Source organism: Haliaeetus albicilla, chromosome 18 (genome assembly GCF_947461875.1).
Source record: "Haliaeetus albicilla chromosome 18, bHalAlb1.1, whole genome shotgun sequence".
Classification (NCBI taxonomy): Eukaryota; Metazoa; Chordata; class Aves; order Accipitriformes; family Accipitridae; genus Haliaeetus; species Haliaeetus albicilla.
This window is the reverse complement of record NC_091500.1, coordinates 5,349,194-5,363,870: the sequence shown is the minus strand read 5'-3', so window position 1 is coordinate 5,363,870 and position 14,677 is coordinate 5,349,194. Positions and strand designations below refer to the sequence as shown.

At 39.0% G+C, this 14,677-nt stretch overlaps 1 protein-coding gene and 1 long non-coding RNA gene across 2 annotated transcripts in view; one reads left to right on the top strand and one right to left on the bottom strand.

The window, feature by feature from the left end:
• Nucleotides 1-4,004: 4,004 nt before the first annotated feature.
• LOC104322996 (uncharacterized) overlaps nucleotides 4,005-14,677 on the top strand; it is a 52,320-nt gene continuing 41,647 nt past the window's right edge. The window contains exon 1 of the long non-coding RNA XR_011328585.1: nucleotides 4,005-4,441. This is a non-coding gene — a long non-coding RNA (uncharacterized lncRNA). The remainder of the gene's footprint in view (nucleotides 4,442-14,677) is intronic.
• Nucleotides 5,607-10,463, bottom strand: LOC138689688 (cysteine-rich venom protein DIS2-like). Its single transcript, XM_069805593.1, has 6 exons — nucleotides 10,285-10,463; nucleotides 9,329-9,419; nucleotides 8,691-8,836; nucleotides 8,025-8,119; nucleotides 7,211-7,299; nucleotides 5,607-6,548 (listed from the first exon to the last, which is right to left on the bottom strand). Exons 1-6 carry the CDS (start codon nucleotides 10,396-10,398, stop codon nucleotides 6,421-6,423), a joined length of 663 nt encoding a protein of 220 aa, XP_069661694.1. The 5' UTR covers nucleotides 10,399-10,463; the 3' UTR covers nucleotides 5,607-6,420.

Below are 14,677 nucleotides of genomic sequence, written 5' to 3'. Positions count from 1 at the left end.
GTCTCCAATGGGCTTTGGATAAAGGTTTTTAGGCATGGCTACTCCTAGCACATCCTGAAGAAAATCACACAATCCTGGGCCTGCTCTTTATAACTAAAGGCAAATATGTAATAAAAATAAATAGGTATCTTAAACAAGGGCTGCTTTAATTTCTCCTAGAAACAGGGCTAGCTGAGACAACAGTGTACTAGATAGCACCACTTCTGCATGGAAACGATCCACTCAGTATATATACCCGAGGAAGGAGAGAGGGTAAAGTGTCCTCTGGGTACATAAAATGGTAAATAAAACTCTTTAACCTGCAACAGTAGTTCTCCAGACAGTTACAAAACCACAGAATTCCAGGAAAGCCTGCCAGATAGCCACCAAGTCACAACAATAGTGCCTGCTTTGGAAAAAATAGCAGGGAGTAGACTCAAAACCTGATTTTGATTTGGAAAGGCTTGCGAGTAAAACATGTCCAGATTTACCAAACTGTCAGACATGAGGTGTTTGCCTCATTTCCTGCCATTGTCTCAAATACCCAGATTTTGCCTTGAACCAAGAGGAGGACGCTGTCCTTACACTTCCAGAGGAGTTAGAGCATGTGCAAACTAGGTGCTCCCAGATTTTCATCTAGATCTTGCCAGATGTTAGCTGACTCCCTCTGACAGATGCTGATGTTACAACCAATTAGTAGGCTCTTCTACATACTGGAACTATTTATGGCTAGAGTGTTGCATCATTAGACCTTCATCGCCTTCTGGTTCAAGGTGGTGAAAACAGAACTTGACTTTGAGTTAGTCTGCCTGTAGATGAGAAGTCTGTATTTATATACCAGCAGAGCATTCTGTCAACTCCTTCCTAGCTGGATACACAGCTTTTAGTAGCAAAAAAGCATTTCCAATGTTAAAAAAGAATCTCTGATGAAGGACATTGCCCTGGTTTCAGCTGGGATAGAGTTAATTTTCTTTCTAGTAGCTGGCATAGTGCTGTGGTTTGGGTTCAGGATGAGAAGAATGTTGATAACACACCAATGTTTTCAGTTGTTGCTAAGTAGTTTTTAGACTAAGTCCAGGATTTTTCAGCTTCTGATGCCCAGCCAGCAAAAAGGCTGGAGGGGCACAAGAAGTTGGGAGGGGACACAGCCAGGGCAGCTGACCCCAACTGGCCAATGGAGTATTCCATACCATGGGACATCATGCCCAGTATATAAACTGGGGGGAGTGAAGCTGGGAGGGATCACTGCTCAGGAACTAACTGGGCATCGATCAGCAAGTGGTGAGCAATTGCATTGTCCATCACTTGTTTTGTATATTCCAATCCTTTTATTATTATTCTTGTCATGGTATTATTGCTATTACTATCATTATTAGTTTCTTCCTTTCTGTTCTATTAAACTGTTCTTATCTCAACCCACGAGTTTTACCTTTTTCCTTCCAATTCTCTCCCCCATCCCACTGGGTGGGGGGAAGTGAGTGAGCGGCTGCGTGGTGCTGAGTTGCCAGCCGGAGTTAAACCCCGACAGACATGTTTTGCTGCTGTAAGCTTCTGTGCAGTGGAACTTCTGCCAGCACAGAAATGCTGGAAGGTGACAATTCTTCACACCTCTGAGCTAACAAAAATATTCCCATAAATTATTCTAACATTCGGACTGTGCTTGAACAGTGTCGTATTTTGTAATCCTCATCAGGCTGAGGAAATATGTATGGAATCAAGCATAGGAGTGAAAAAAATGTCAAGGGGGCTTGCCTGTAAGCCACAAATTGGAGATGAATGCTGCAAAGGACATCTACAACTTGGGGTTAAACTGAATGATTAAACTGTTCCATGTGATAGATTTGCAGGATATTAAAAGTTCATGCAAAAGCTCTGTTGTCTTTCAGATTTATTCCTTTTAATCAAACACAGTTTTGCATTACTAATGCATTACCCTCTGTACAATAAAATAAGAAGGAAAAAAGCAGTCACTTGTGGTAACCAATATGTTGAGAAACATCTCCTGACATAAGAAATAGTGACACCTGCACAGGAACCACTCCTAAAACCAGAGCACTAACTTAGGAGTCTACTTAAAAAAAAAAAAAGATTACATTTTTATGTTTTCTGATACATTGTTGGGTGAGGGAGGAAAGTCTCCTCCATCATACGGCCAGAGTTGCACAGCCACATCTGCAGAAGAGGTGAATCCATTCTTGCTTTGAAATTACTGGGTTTGTGTAATTTCTGTGCTTCAGAAGCAGTAGTGGTTAGAAACTCCACCTTACTCCTCAGTGTTTCAGCTGTGTGCAAAAATCACAAGGGCTACATTTCAACTTTTGCCAAAATAAACAGCATTTGACCCTGCAGACATAACTTTGTGGGAAACTGGAGTTATCATATGTGCCTGCACAAAGAATGCTGTGTATCAGTAAATAAAAATAACATGGTTTAACATATACTTCCTTTGTTTTCTTCAGTATAGGTTTCTGGAATATGTTTACATTGGGAAGGACTTTTTGGAAAAGATAGATCAATGGTTATGCATGCCCTAAAATAAAAATTGCTGTTTTAAAGTCAATGAATAAAATAAAAAAATCTTGTGTTTCATTCAAAATTTGTCAACAAAACAAATAAAAGCCTTAATTTGATTTTAATTTGGCAGCTTGGGTTTTCCTCCTTTACTTCCATCACTTTATGCAGAAGTGGGAGAAGAGAAGAAAGCAGAAAAGTGTTAATGATGCAAAACAGAAAGATAAAAATGTCATTTGATTTTAAATGATCATTGCCGTTACTGTGGAAAAAACCAAAAATCTGACGATAAGCATTTTAAAGAGTCATTTTCAGTTACACGTGTTGAGCATTGGGTTGCCCATCAGTAACAGAATGATTAGTCAAGACAGGCCATTTCCTTAATGTGTGAGACAGTATTTCCACGCCAACCTGTTACCTCAACTTTTCCTAAAAATTGCCTTTCTTCAAGACTTGTTATTGATGCAGGGTGTCAGAATACCTTTGTTAGTCCTAGGGAACAGCCCCATGGTTGCATTGCACCGCCCCAAAACCAGACGACTGAGCCCACGACCAGCCCGTGAACCTTCAGACATCACCGACACGTCAGCGCCGGAGGGAGTCTCATTTCCTCACCGGTATCTCCTGGTGCCCCCCTGTCCCCTTGACGTGTGGTTAAACTGAGATATAATTATAAAGGAGGTGTGGCTACCGAATGTGTTGTTATAATTAACAGGTCTTAGCGCTTCATAGGCTCTTTCTCGGCGTTCAATAATTAATCTTGCTTGCCCTGACTATGTCAGTTTATCTCTGCGTTGCAGTCAGTGAGACTGAAGCACGGAGGTTAAATGTCTTGCTTGCAGCTCGGAGTGGAGACAGTAGCTGTCAAGTAGCTTCTTAATGAGAAAGTCTGTCTCCTGTTTTTCACAGTTTAACTGTAGCCCTTACACTTAGAGGAATCCAATTTTTGGCAGCCTGTCCTAGAAGAGCCGGGAGCAGCCCAGGGGTGGGGAACATCCTCATCCTCTCCCTGCTCTGATGGCCTTTTGCTGCTTGGTCTTGCTCAAGCCTCTTGCTACAGTTTTGTTTCTTGGGCATTAATTGGGTATTCTGACAACACAAATTTCTAATGGCGTATCAAGATTTCCAACCCTTGCTTTCTATTTAGTATAAAGTCTTAGCTTTAGCTGCTTAACCTGTTGCTATTGCAGGTGTGATATGTTAAGGAGAAGAGTAAGGCAAGATTTATGGAAGAGCTGATGGAGAAAAACAGGGAAGATTTAGGCCCACGACTCTGAACAAGACTTTGTGATACTGAAAGTGAAAGACATTCCCTTTTGCTTAGCCCAAAGGCTGATTCTCAGACAGCCAAATTAGATGACGTGACTACACAGTTGGTGCATTTTAAATATAAAAAATGTTCTTTCTTCAGAAGCAGTAAAAGACTCTTAAAGTTACTTCATAACATTTGTTCAAAACTCTGTGTTTAAAGTCCTTGCATGTAAGTTAACTGCTGAAGAGCTCTTACATCATTCTCCACAGATAAGACTTAGACTTGTACCGTAGTAGTTGCTCTTATCATCTCTCGGCATATGTGCTTCTTGTGAGTATGTCTGGAACCAGGATAGAAATTGGAAGAAATTCTTGGTGTTACTAGCTTCTTGCCTTAACTACACCTAAAAAGTTGCACTATTCTGTAGATGTAACTTCAGCACATACGAAAAGGCACTTGCTAGTACCACAAAGGAAACCACTCTCAGTATAAAAAACAAATTTGTGAAAATACAGCCAGAGAATGGAGAAAAATGTTGTTTGTCATGCTGGATCTCAGTGAATGTTATGTTGCTTTTACTTCACCTGTATATGGGAAACTCATACCCAGAAGCATCTCAGCCTTCCCACGGATATGAACAACGAAGTGGAGTGACCCAAGCTCTCCTTGAAGTCTGTACTGAGAAACAGGATCATCCAGGTAGGATTTCATCTCACCTGCTATTTCTTCTATTCCACATCAATAGGGAAGCAGAATCTTTTGAAACCTCCTATGAAAATAGGAAGGTTAATGCCTGGATACCCTGCAGCAGCCCAGCAGGATGCATGATGCTCCAGGGTGGCACTTTGTGATGCAGAAGATCTCTTCCAGCTCCTGCTGCTGCCATGCTCAAATATCATAGCTGGATATCCAGAGCACAAAAGCTGGCTTTCTGGGGAGGGAGCTCTCTCCGAAATCTCTGATAGTAAAGTCATTCCCCCTTAAATATTCATTGGCCCAGAGAGAGAGGGAGGAAAGAGAAAGTGTGTGCGTGGAAGGAGTTTTAACACCCATCTCCTTGGTTGTAAGCAGAAATTAAATCTTGGAAAATATTACAGAAAACACCTGAGAGTTTTGCCAAAATTATGTATCCTCCTGTAAGAGAGCTGGGGTTTTATAGAATAGTGTTTTCCGAGGAAAACATAGATTTCTCAGGAAATTTTCACCCAGCTTTGGTTTGAATTACACGTTCTACAAATATTGCTGTCGTTGTAGGAGCCTTGAATGGTGGCACACAGTCATGATGTTGAAACTGAGCTTCAGGCAGGTAGAAAATCAAGGCTACCTGAATTAGTCACTGATATCCTGGAAACCACAAATTGCCTTAATTTGATGGTATAAATTGCTCTAATATGATAGTAATTTGGCTAACAGAGACAGGATGAAACAATGGAGGGGAAGAAACCTCTACGAAGCTGTTTCTCTGTGTAGTGATTATTTATTCACCCAGTGTTAGCTGGATGCTGTGCAAGGAAGTGTTAAAATCAGGCCAGGGTAGGCCCAGAATTTTAATTTCCAGTAAAAGGAGAAGCTCTTTATACAGGTAGCAAAACAAAAAACCGATGCAGCTGAAAGTCTCGGTATGGTTCACCCTCTTGTGTTTTTAACCAGAATTGCAGTCCTATGGAGAAAATGATTTTTACTGGTCTAAAATAGGAAGGGAAGGTGGTAAGTGGGATCAGTCCTGCTCAGGGCTGGTATATGTGACTCAAGACCTATGGGAGACCAGCACCCACCTTGAGGAGCACCTGGGGGTCCGGTGGGACATGCTACTGCATTCTGCATGGCACTAGGATATTTTTATTTCTTTTTTGTAGCAGCATTTTTTTCTACATGTTGCAATATGAATTCCAAGCGAGTGTGGGACTTACTCATAAAGAGGATGGGAAGGGATATATATACCTCTTCCTTTGTATGAATGCTTTTAAAAAGCTTTGTATTTCTCAACCGTTGGTGCCATATGACAAAAATTATCATTTATCACCAGCATACACAGATGTATCAGAAGCTTTGTCTTTAGGCCACAGAGTAAAATTGGCAGATTCAACTTATGCCTCTTATTTTGGCCATACAAAAAAATGCATCACTTTTTGCTTGTCTTTCTTTTCCTGTCTCATCCCCACTCACATGCAGTATCAGAGAGCCTTGAAATATCCATAAGGAATTTTCCAAATGAAAAAAATTGAATTATAAGTAACTTCAATGAAAAGCTCTGTTTGTGAACTGGTGGTAAATCATGTATTTATTTAGCAGGAATACATTCCATTGATAATCAAAGAAAAGGTAACAGAAGAAAGTTAAGTGGCATTTAATATATTTTGTAAAAAAAAAAAGAATTGTTTTAAAAGTGTGTTTCCCATTAAAAAGAAATGAATCAGTAGAAGATCCACTGCAAGGAAAACCACAAAGTAACACCTTAGTAGCTTAAGGATGATTTCTACAAAGTCTAAAATAACATCAGAGGTTATTTTGAGCTACTAGACTTATTTAAGACTGAAGTAATAGTGAGATTTCAGAAAAGGATGTTACCTATAGGTCAATCCGAGCCGATGCACTGAGAGTGAATACACTTCACAGTGAGTTCTACTCTTTCCTAATAATTAAGTCTCACAGCAGCTATAATGACATCCGCCAGGACATTATATGATTTTAGTGGTGCATCTACAGGTAGCAGGACACTTCTCCTTCACAAATGAATTGTTACAGCTAAACAACGTTTTCAGATTTCTGCAGTTTCCAAAGACGTCTTGATACTTGCAAGGATTGGCTAAATACAAGAGATGGAAATAAAACCAAGAAATATTGATTGAAAACCAAGTCCTGCTCTGATATTTCTGCATTTTCCAAAAATTCCAAATGTTCACGTCTGTATAGCCTTTGTACATTCACTCTGCTGTTAAAATTGCGTGAATATTACAGAAAAGGGAATGCAGGCAGAAAGGTGGTATCTTATAGTTCCCATCTATTTGTATGCTTTGACTTGCTCCATATGGAAGTCTGCAGAACCCAGGAGCCCATGCAGATCTTCACGTACATATAGATATGTGAAGCCTGACAATCTGTTCGTGCCCTTAGAGCCGTACATCAAGACATTTTGTCTTGAGCTTTCCAGAAGAGGGCAGCGGAAGATTGACGGTGTGATAACGCACCGATTGCTCAAGGGCAACACAATTTATCCGCTATCGCAGGATGGTTGAGGTTGGAAGGGACCACTGGAGGTCATCTGGTCCAACCGCCCTGCTCAAGGGTGTGCCTGTTTTGCTGGGATATTTAACGACTGTTATTTCTGGGGGTAGATGAAAGAGGCAGTTCTAGGATCTTTTGTCCAAATTAGCAAGAAGTAACTATGCAAAAGTAAAATGCTACAAAGGAGCAAATTATCTGAGGTAATGCAATGGTTGTTGTAAGGAGGAAAATACATTCACTTACTGCAAAGTCCTCTGTCACAGTGGCCAGGACAGTCTGCACATTTTGGTCCACTTTTGTAAGGTGTAGCTATTTGCATTGCATTATTTCCTCTGAAATTTGAAAGAAACACAACACAAAACAAGATCAAAGTGCAACTCTGAGCCATTAACAAGAGTGTATGTTATTTATCACACTTAAAGGCATCCAGAAGTTTTTGGATAAAATTATTTTCATAGCCACTCATGTTTTAGTTTCAGATATTCATAGAATACAAGAACTTTGATTTTAAATAAGAGGGACACTAAGGTTTAGAGAAAGAAAATTAATTTATTATTTGCATTTATATAGCTTTATCAGTTAAAAAAACCCCAACCCTATGTGCTTCCTAGGTCTGCTTTTCTAATGGCTTTCAAGTGATTGTGGCTTATAAGGAAATAACCTCAGCAGATGCCTTCTGACATGCAGCTGTTTCAGATATGCAATTTACATCTGTGAATATTTATTTGCCATTGGCTTTCACTTTGCATCTAACTTTCTTTTTTGTGGTCAAAGTTATAGGATGATTTGTGCACGATGCCTGATTCTGACAGAGATAGGCCTTTCTTTGTTCACATGCTAAAATTTGCCTCATATCTGTTTCAATGTGAAATAAAAGAAATATTACTGTTTAACCTGATGTTAAACCCATAATTCACACCCGCATTTTTAAAATTATAAATGGTTAAAATAATAAACTGTAATCATTTTATCCTACATATGACCAATAGACTGCAGGAGGTTTTGAAAACATATCCATAATTATTGCATCTTAAATGACTAAAAAGGTAGTACGTACGCAGGACAGTATTGGCAAACATAAAAGTAGTTGAACTGGTTCTTATTACAGTAGGCAACTGCACATCCAATCTGGTAACTGTTGTACCAGATTAGCTGTAGAATAAAAAATAAACACATTATTTCAGAGTCATATTTTACTGAATTCTTATCAAAGAGATCACAAAATAACAGAACTAGAACATAATTTTTTTTCATTTTGTCTATTTAGCTTTTAAATTCACAGTTTAGCTGACAAAAATAATAAATAGAAAAATGAATTAAACATGTACACCAGTTTCAAAATGGTTTTGAACATTTTGTGGCAGGACACGAAAGTTTAAATTCAGATATTTTAATCACAGATATTTTGCTTTGATAATTCTTAATTAGATATTTCAATCCCTATATAGAAAATATTTATTTCTAAATTAAAGGTATTGAATTTTTTTTTCTACAGAATGATATTTCTCTTCTGGACAGCTCTTCCAAAATACTGATTCCATTGCCTCAGAATTAGATGAAAAAGTTTTGATTTATCGTTCATCTTTGGATCAGAGTGTGAATGATAGATAATGGTTTGATGACAATGATAATTTTTTTTTCTGACGTTAAATATCTCCTGACTCCCTGAAGTGTACTCCTGTAATTCTAGTGTGTCACTGCAGTTTGTTTCAATTCTTCATACCTGAGTATAGTTCTCGATATTGGCATTTTTCGCGGTTGCTCCAAATCCATACTTGAAATTGGAGGACTGACTGTACCAGACTTTAATTGCTTCAGCCCATGTTTTTGGGTAAGATGATAGTAATACATTCTCACCACAGGTGACACCTGAAATAGAAATAAGTCTATTTTATTACTTAGGAGAGAAGCAAGCTGTAGGGTGGGAGGTAAGACAGAGGGGTTGTAGCTACATCCTAAAAAAATCTCTACGATGCCAACCTATTTGCACTGTGATTTTAAGAAGTGGACAGTACTTCTGATCTTATGAAAACTGCAGGAAATGTTACTCTGATTTTGATGAGCTTTCAGTCACCGATACTTATATGACCACAAAATGTTACACAAAAATGTCTGTACTTAGTCATACCAACGGTTTCCTGCAGGAGCCAAAAGCAGACACTTCAAGAAAGGTACAAATATAGGGCAAGTTCACAGCATCCCTCTCTCTCACGTTCCAAAGATGATGTTTTTGTGTTTAATAATCCTAAAAAGATACTCTACAACAGATTAAAAGTTATCCTTATTTCTAGTTCATATGCACAGGGATCATCTGCAAATTGTCATTAACCCATCAGCTTAGGCTCCATATTTGTCACGTACCGTTAACGATCCTCTGATCTCTTGGACTGATTTTCATCCCACACTTATTTGCCCATTTCTGAGCATTTTTGGCAGCTTCCTCACTCCACACCTGAAAAACACAAAGGAAGAAATATCCAGGTAACAGATATGTTAGTGCAGTCCATGAGAAGAAAAAAAATGGGAGCAATTTGGACGTTGTGCACTGAATGCTCCCATGGTCCTCAACAGAAAGCAGAGGAGTCATGCCAGTTTACACTACTGGGGCATGGGCACCACATTTCTTCAGCTCTTAAAGGTTGCAGAGCAGGTTATTCTGCACAGTATCACACTGTCCTGATCTCCAGACGGCCCTGATGAATAGGAATTTTATAACATGCTGTTACTTTCTTTTGGCTTTGTGAGTTAACATTGCAGGGTGCAGTGGACTAAACGGTATAAAACTCATTTTGAGCCATTACTGCATTTTGTACCTTATCCCCAGTTTAAATACTTTCCCTGGAAAGGCTGGCAGTTGCTGTCTATTGCAATGAGCAGACATAAGGCAAGAACTTGTGATCCACTCTGCAGGCTACGTTAACATACGTTTGACAGCAATAAATAGATGTGGTTGTGGCAAGCCTGTGTTTGTAGCTCCTGTAGGCAAATAACCTGAGACATGGAACATTTCCGATGTTGCTTAACTGAGTTTTTTGCTAAGTAGAGAAGCTAAGGTATGTTGGTTAGAAGAGAGATTTTGAATAGTGCTTGTGGCCCGTCCTGAGACCTTTGCAATGATTTTACAAGTGCTTGCAGCATCGAGGTGTGCAAAATTAACCATGAAGCCTGCAGAAACTAAGAGAGAAAATTCTGATTTCTTCATCTCAATCCCAGAGCACCTTTCCTGCCCTGTCTCTTCGCTAAGTGTGGGCTGTTTAGAAGGCTACCATCTTCTGCGAATGACGTAGAAAGCAGGGTAGTTGCAGTGCATAGCTTACCATCTTCAGCATGTTCCTGGCTGTGGGAACCACAGATCTCCGTATTTCATTGTGTTGCTCAAGGATCTGTTTTTGGTTTTGAAACTTAAAATGAGAAAAGGAGGAAACTCCCATTTTTTCATAGTGAAAATCCTGGAAAACAATAACAATGAAGGTTCCAGTTATCAGAATTTTAATAAGCAAGATAAATTATGAGCTGCTTGTTAAAGTAAAGCTTCTTGGTTATTCCCAACTTTCCTTTCTTGGTTGTTCTATCCTTACAATTTTTTTTTCTTCCTTCCTTGATTTGAACTGCACTTTTTATTAGGAGATATGGCCCTAAATGAAATTTGTAGATAGGAATTCTACCTTCAGATGCCTCCACATCAAACACCGAGAAAGCTTAGCTCTGGATCAAAATCTGAAGACTGGCTTTGATCTCTTGTGTGCACTATAAAAGTCCCTAGCTCTTGTTATTTGTAAGCTTTGGAAGTGTGTGTAGCTGGATCAGAATTTAGGACTGTTTGCAGACCATCTTCTGAAATACCTAAGGTCAAGAAAGCAATGCATGATTTAGATTGTCTCTTATATAGTGACATCAGGTCATGAATCCTTGCAGAGAAAAAGAGTTACAAAGCTTACATTGGAGTTTTCAGACTCAAACATCCCTCAGGAAAGGATTCTTTCCACTTTATGTCTAAAAATGGACATCTCAGTCTAAGCTAGACACCTGCATTCTCCTTGTCATTACTGGAGAGGGCAGAGGTAGCTCATCCCACAAAATCTGAATGCCTTTTTAGGACTGGAAGAACCATTCTTTACAGGTACATCTTTCTCCTTCCTCTGTAAAGAGAGGCTGGCAGGGATCTAGACAACTAATACTTTGATGCTTAAGTCAGTGAGATGAGTTCCACTGTTGGTGTCATGGTCTCTTTTCTAGGCACTGATTAATCTTATTTTATTTTAGATATCTATACCATAGATATAAATATCTAAAAGTCGTCTCAGTTTGCCTTTATGGTCAATGAGAAAAGCATAAAATGAGAGAGACTGAATTCTGAAATGTCCAAGTAATATGAATGAATCCCAGTCCTTTGCCTTCAGAGCTCAATTCTAGGCTTTAAAGGCTGTACTCAGTGGCTTAAAATAGCACTTAATGCGATTTTAAATGCCCAGGGAGCACTACCTAGCCTCAGACTGCTGCTCCAGAAAGGTATAGCTGTCTGTACAGCCACCCATGAAAGGCTCAGATACGCTGAAGAGTCCCACGCTGCACTAAGACACTTCTCTTTGGGCAACTGAACCTACCCCAAGAGGTGCCGTACATCTTGTTTATCTTAAGACATTTACAGTGGTAGAAATAACATCTCAGCCAGTTATTTTAGGCTGCTGCTATACTCAGGTAAAGGAAACAAGCAACTTAGGACATAGTTCACCTGAGGTTTATTGAAGAAAGAGGTGACTGGCATCCCTGAAGTACTTATTTCTTTTTATTCATTAAGATAAATAGCTCACATTCAAGTGCCTATGTTGGAAGTATCTACATTTTATAGGATTAATCCTCTCTAAGGAGAAGTGAAGATTAGATTTCTGATACTTAGATAAACTATGTTAGAATAGCTTCAGTTCATATTTTCGGGGGAAAATGTATTTTTAAAATTATTCTTGTGAAGAGAAGAATAATTTGATAGGCAGAAGAAATATTTTAATACAAAAATCTGAAAAAAATGAGACTTCATCTTTATTGTCTTATGTTAACCTTTTAACAATAATTTCAACCCTGAATTGTAAAGCTCTAGAGATCACTATACCAGACTATACCACGTCAGCTATCTACACAATGTGCCCAGATAGGACTCTTTTGAATAGATGAATGCTCCTACCTGTCCATCAGATTGGTGTAGCAAAGCAGCGAGGAAAATTATTGCAGTTAGTAGATCCATTTCTACAGAGGAAAAACAAAAAAAGCCAAAACCCGAAATCCATTAATCTCTGTTGCATAAAGTTTGGGGTGTAATGTGGTATGTAAACAAGACACAAACTGTTGCAAAGTCAAGCCTGTCACACAGAAGATTATTTTAGTTGATACCTAATACAGTTGAATGTGCTGAAACTGCGTAAATGAGTGCACGATGGTGCATGGGCACCGCTATCTCGTACAGAGAGAAGACCTCACTGTGCATCGAAGCAGGGACCATAAGTAGCATAAAGTTGTGTTTCTTGTAACAGATGGATCAACCCCCTTTTGTCTTCTTTATTCCAGATATCTTGAATTCGCAGCATTTCCTTCATCTTTGCCTCCTTGTATTAAAAAAAAGCCCATTAATTTGTTCAGTAGGGTCACATCAGTGTCCTGCTTAAGTAAGCATCTGTATTGGGAACTGGTATTGTGGAGTGGAGCACCGAGCCCATCAACAGTTGTCTCCATTCCTTTTCTGTGCCCTGTTTCATCATCAAATCAGCACCATAATGGCTCCAGTAAATAGTAAGGATCACCCTCAAGTTACATCTTACACCTAGACATAAACAAAACCTTCAAGAAATAATGTTAACTATTGTCCTCTGGCAGCTAAGATGCCCTATAGAAGCAAATACCACAGTATGCACACAGGCAGTCTGAAAACCACTCATATTCATGGGATATTTTTTCTACATGTCAGAAGAAGCAAAGTTATACATCTTTGTACTGTCGAGGATATACAGGAAATCATACCTTTAGCTGGTAAAGAGTAAGGATGTGGCAAAATCCCAAGGAAGACTAACTTTGAGCTCAACAGTTTATCTTAAAACAGACTGAAGCAAGCAAGGAAAATAGACATAATAAAAAATGTCGAACATAATAAACCTTAGAGCTGGCCTCTGAGAAAAAATCCACAGCGTGAGCAGTTGAGCAGTACAGGTCAGTGGTAGAGATCTAGGAGATCCTGCCTGACAGGGAAACTATTGGGATAACACCAGTTAAAACCGTAAATATACAATGAAAATATAAACAATCCACCAATCCATCTCTGCTAAGTGATTAAATAGACATGTTGATGTTAAGTGAGAAAAATGGGTTAAGAGCTTTTACTGCTGGCAGGAACTGAAGGACGGATTAACATTGCAAAGAATTAACAGCAAGTTACCAGGGTCCTGGACAAACAGCTTGCATTTCATTCTTCTTTCACTGAATAGAATGAATATTTCTTGTTCCTAGAGTGATGACTTGGAAGTGATGAAATTTATAGCATCATTCATATCCTGTCCATTATTTGACACCTGCAGTTGCCTCTAGATTTTTGATCTGATCTCCCTTTTATTTATGTTGGGTTTATGTTACTGTTGTCAGTGGATTTACTTGCTATCTAGTCCTGTGTGAGTGAGTCAGCCTACATCCATGGTGTCAGAAATTGGTGCTTATTATAGGGAAAATAATGATAACAATAAAAAGAAGTAATGATGGGTGTCCAGAAAGAGTGTTAGTTTTCTTCACAGATGCTTTAGTGTGACTCTTTCATTTATAAACAGTGCAGCAGCTCCGATACTTTCATCTTAGATGAGGAGCAAGTTCTATACATTGTGGTCTGCAACTGGGCACAAGCAGGTCCACTTATAACCCTCATTTGGGGCTAAATTTCCAACTAAAATTCAGCCCTGCGCAGAGGACCTGGGAAAGACCTGCCAGAACACTGGAAAATGTGTTTATCAAACACCTTTGTGTGTGAGACACTAGTTTGCAGTAGGAGTATTCCAACTCACATCACAGCTTATAATGTCATGGTAAAGGACTTGAAGTAGCAATGCTCTTGCCAGCATTTACCTTTGAGGTTGGGAGTGACTTCCTCCGAATTTAGCTGCTCGTAAGTATAAGTATAGCTAGAAACATTAATCATTTTTACAACACAGGACTTTCCACTAAGATTGGAGCTCAATCAACCAGAGAACATAAATGTACCATGTGACTTTTACACTCAGCTAAAATATCTTAGGGCTAATATCCACAGCAAGGCGTTCATGAACAAATATCAGGCATGAGTCCATATATCAGAAGGTGGCAATCAAGCCACTGTTGGAACAAGGTAAGTTCTTTATTTTTTAGATGCCCAGCTATGCAGAGTTTCAACTTACATCTAGGGAGATTAAACTAAAGAAAAAAAGTTAATTCTTTTTTCACTTGCATGGTAGCAATGCAAGACTAAGTTGTCTGAATTCAGACCAAAGGCTGTTGGGTTATTCTATGCAATGTGCTGTATTCTTTCATGAGCTCACAATACCTTGACGTATTGATTCTGAAACTGATAATAACAAAAAATGGTAGTACAGCATAGCCATGCAGAGGTATGAGTTTGAATCCAATGAGCTTCATAGTTACATTATGGTAGCATTGTACCGGGGCTAAGAAATCTTAAGTCTTTGGAGGTCTATTCAGCCTATG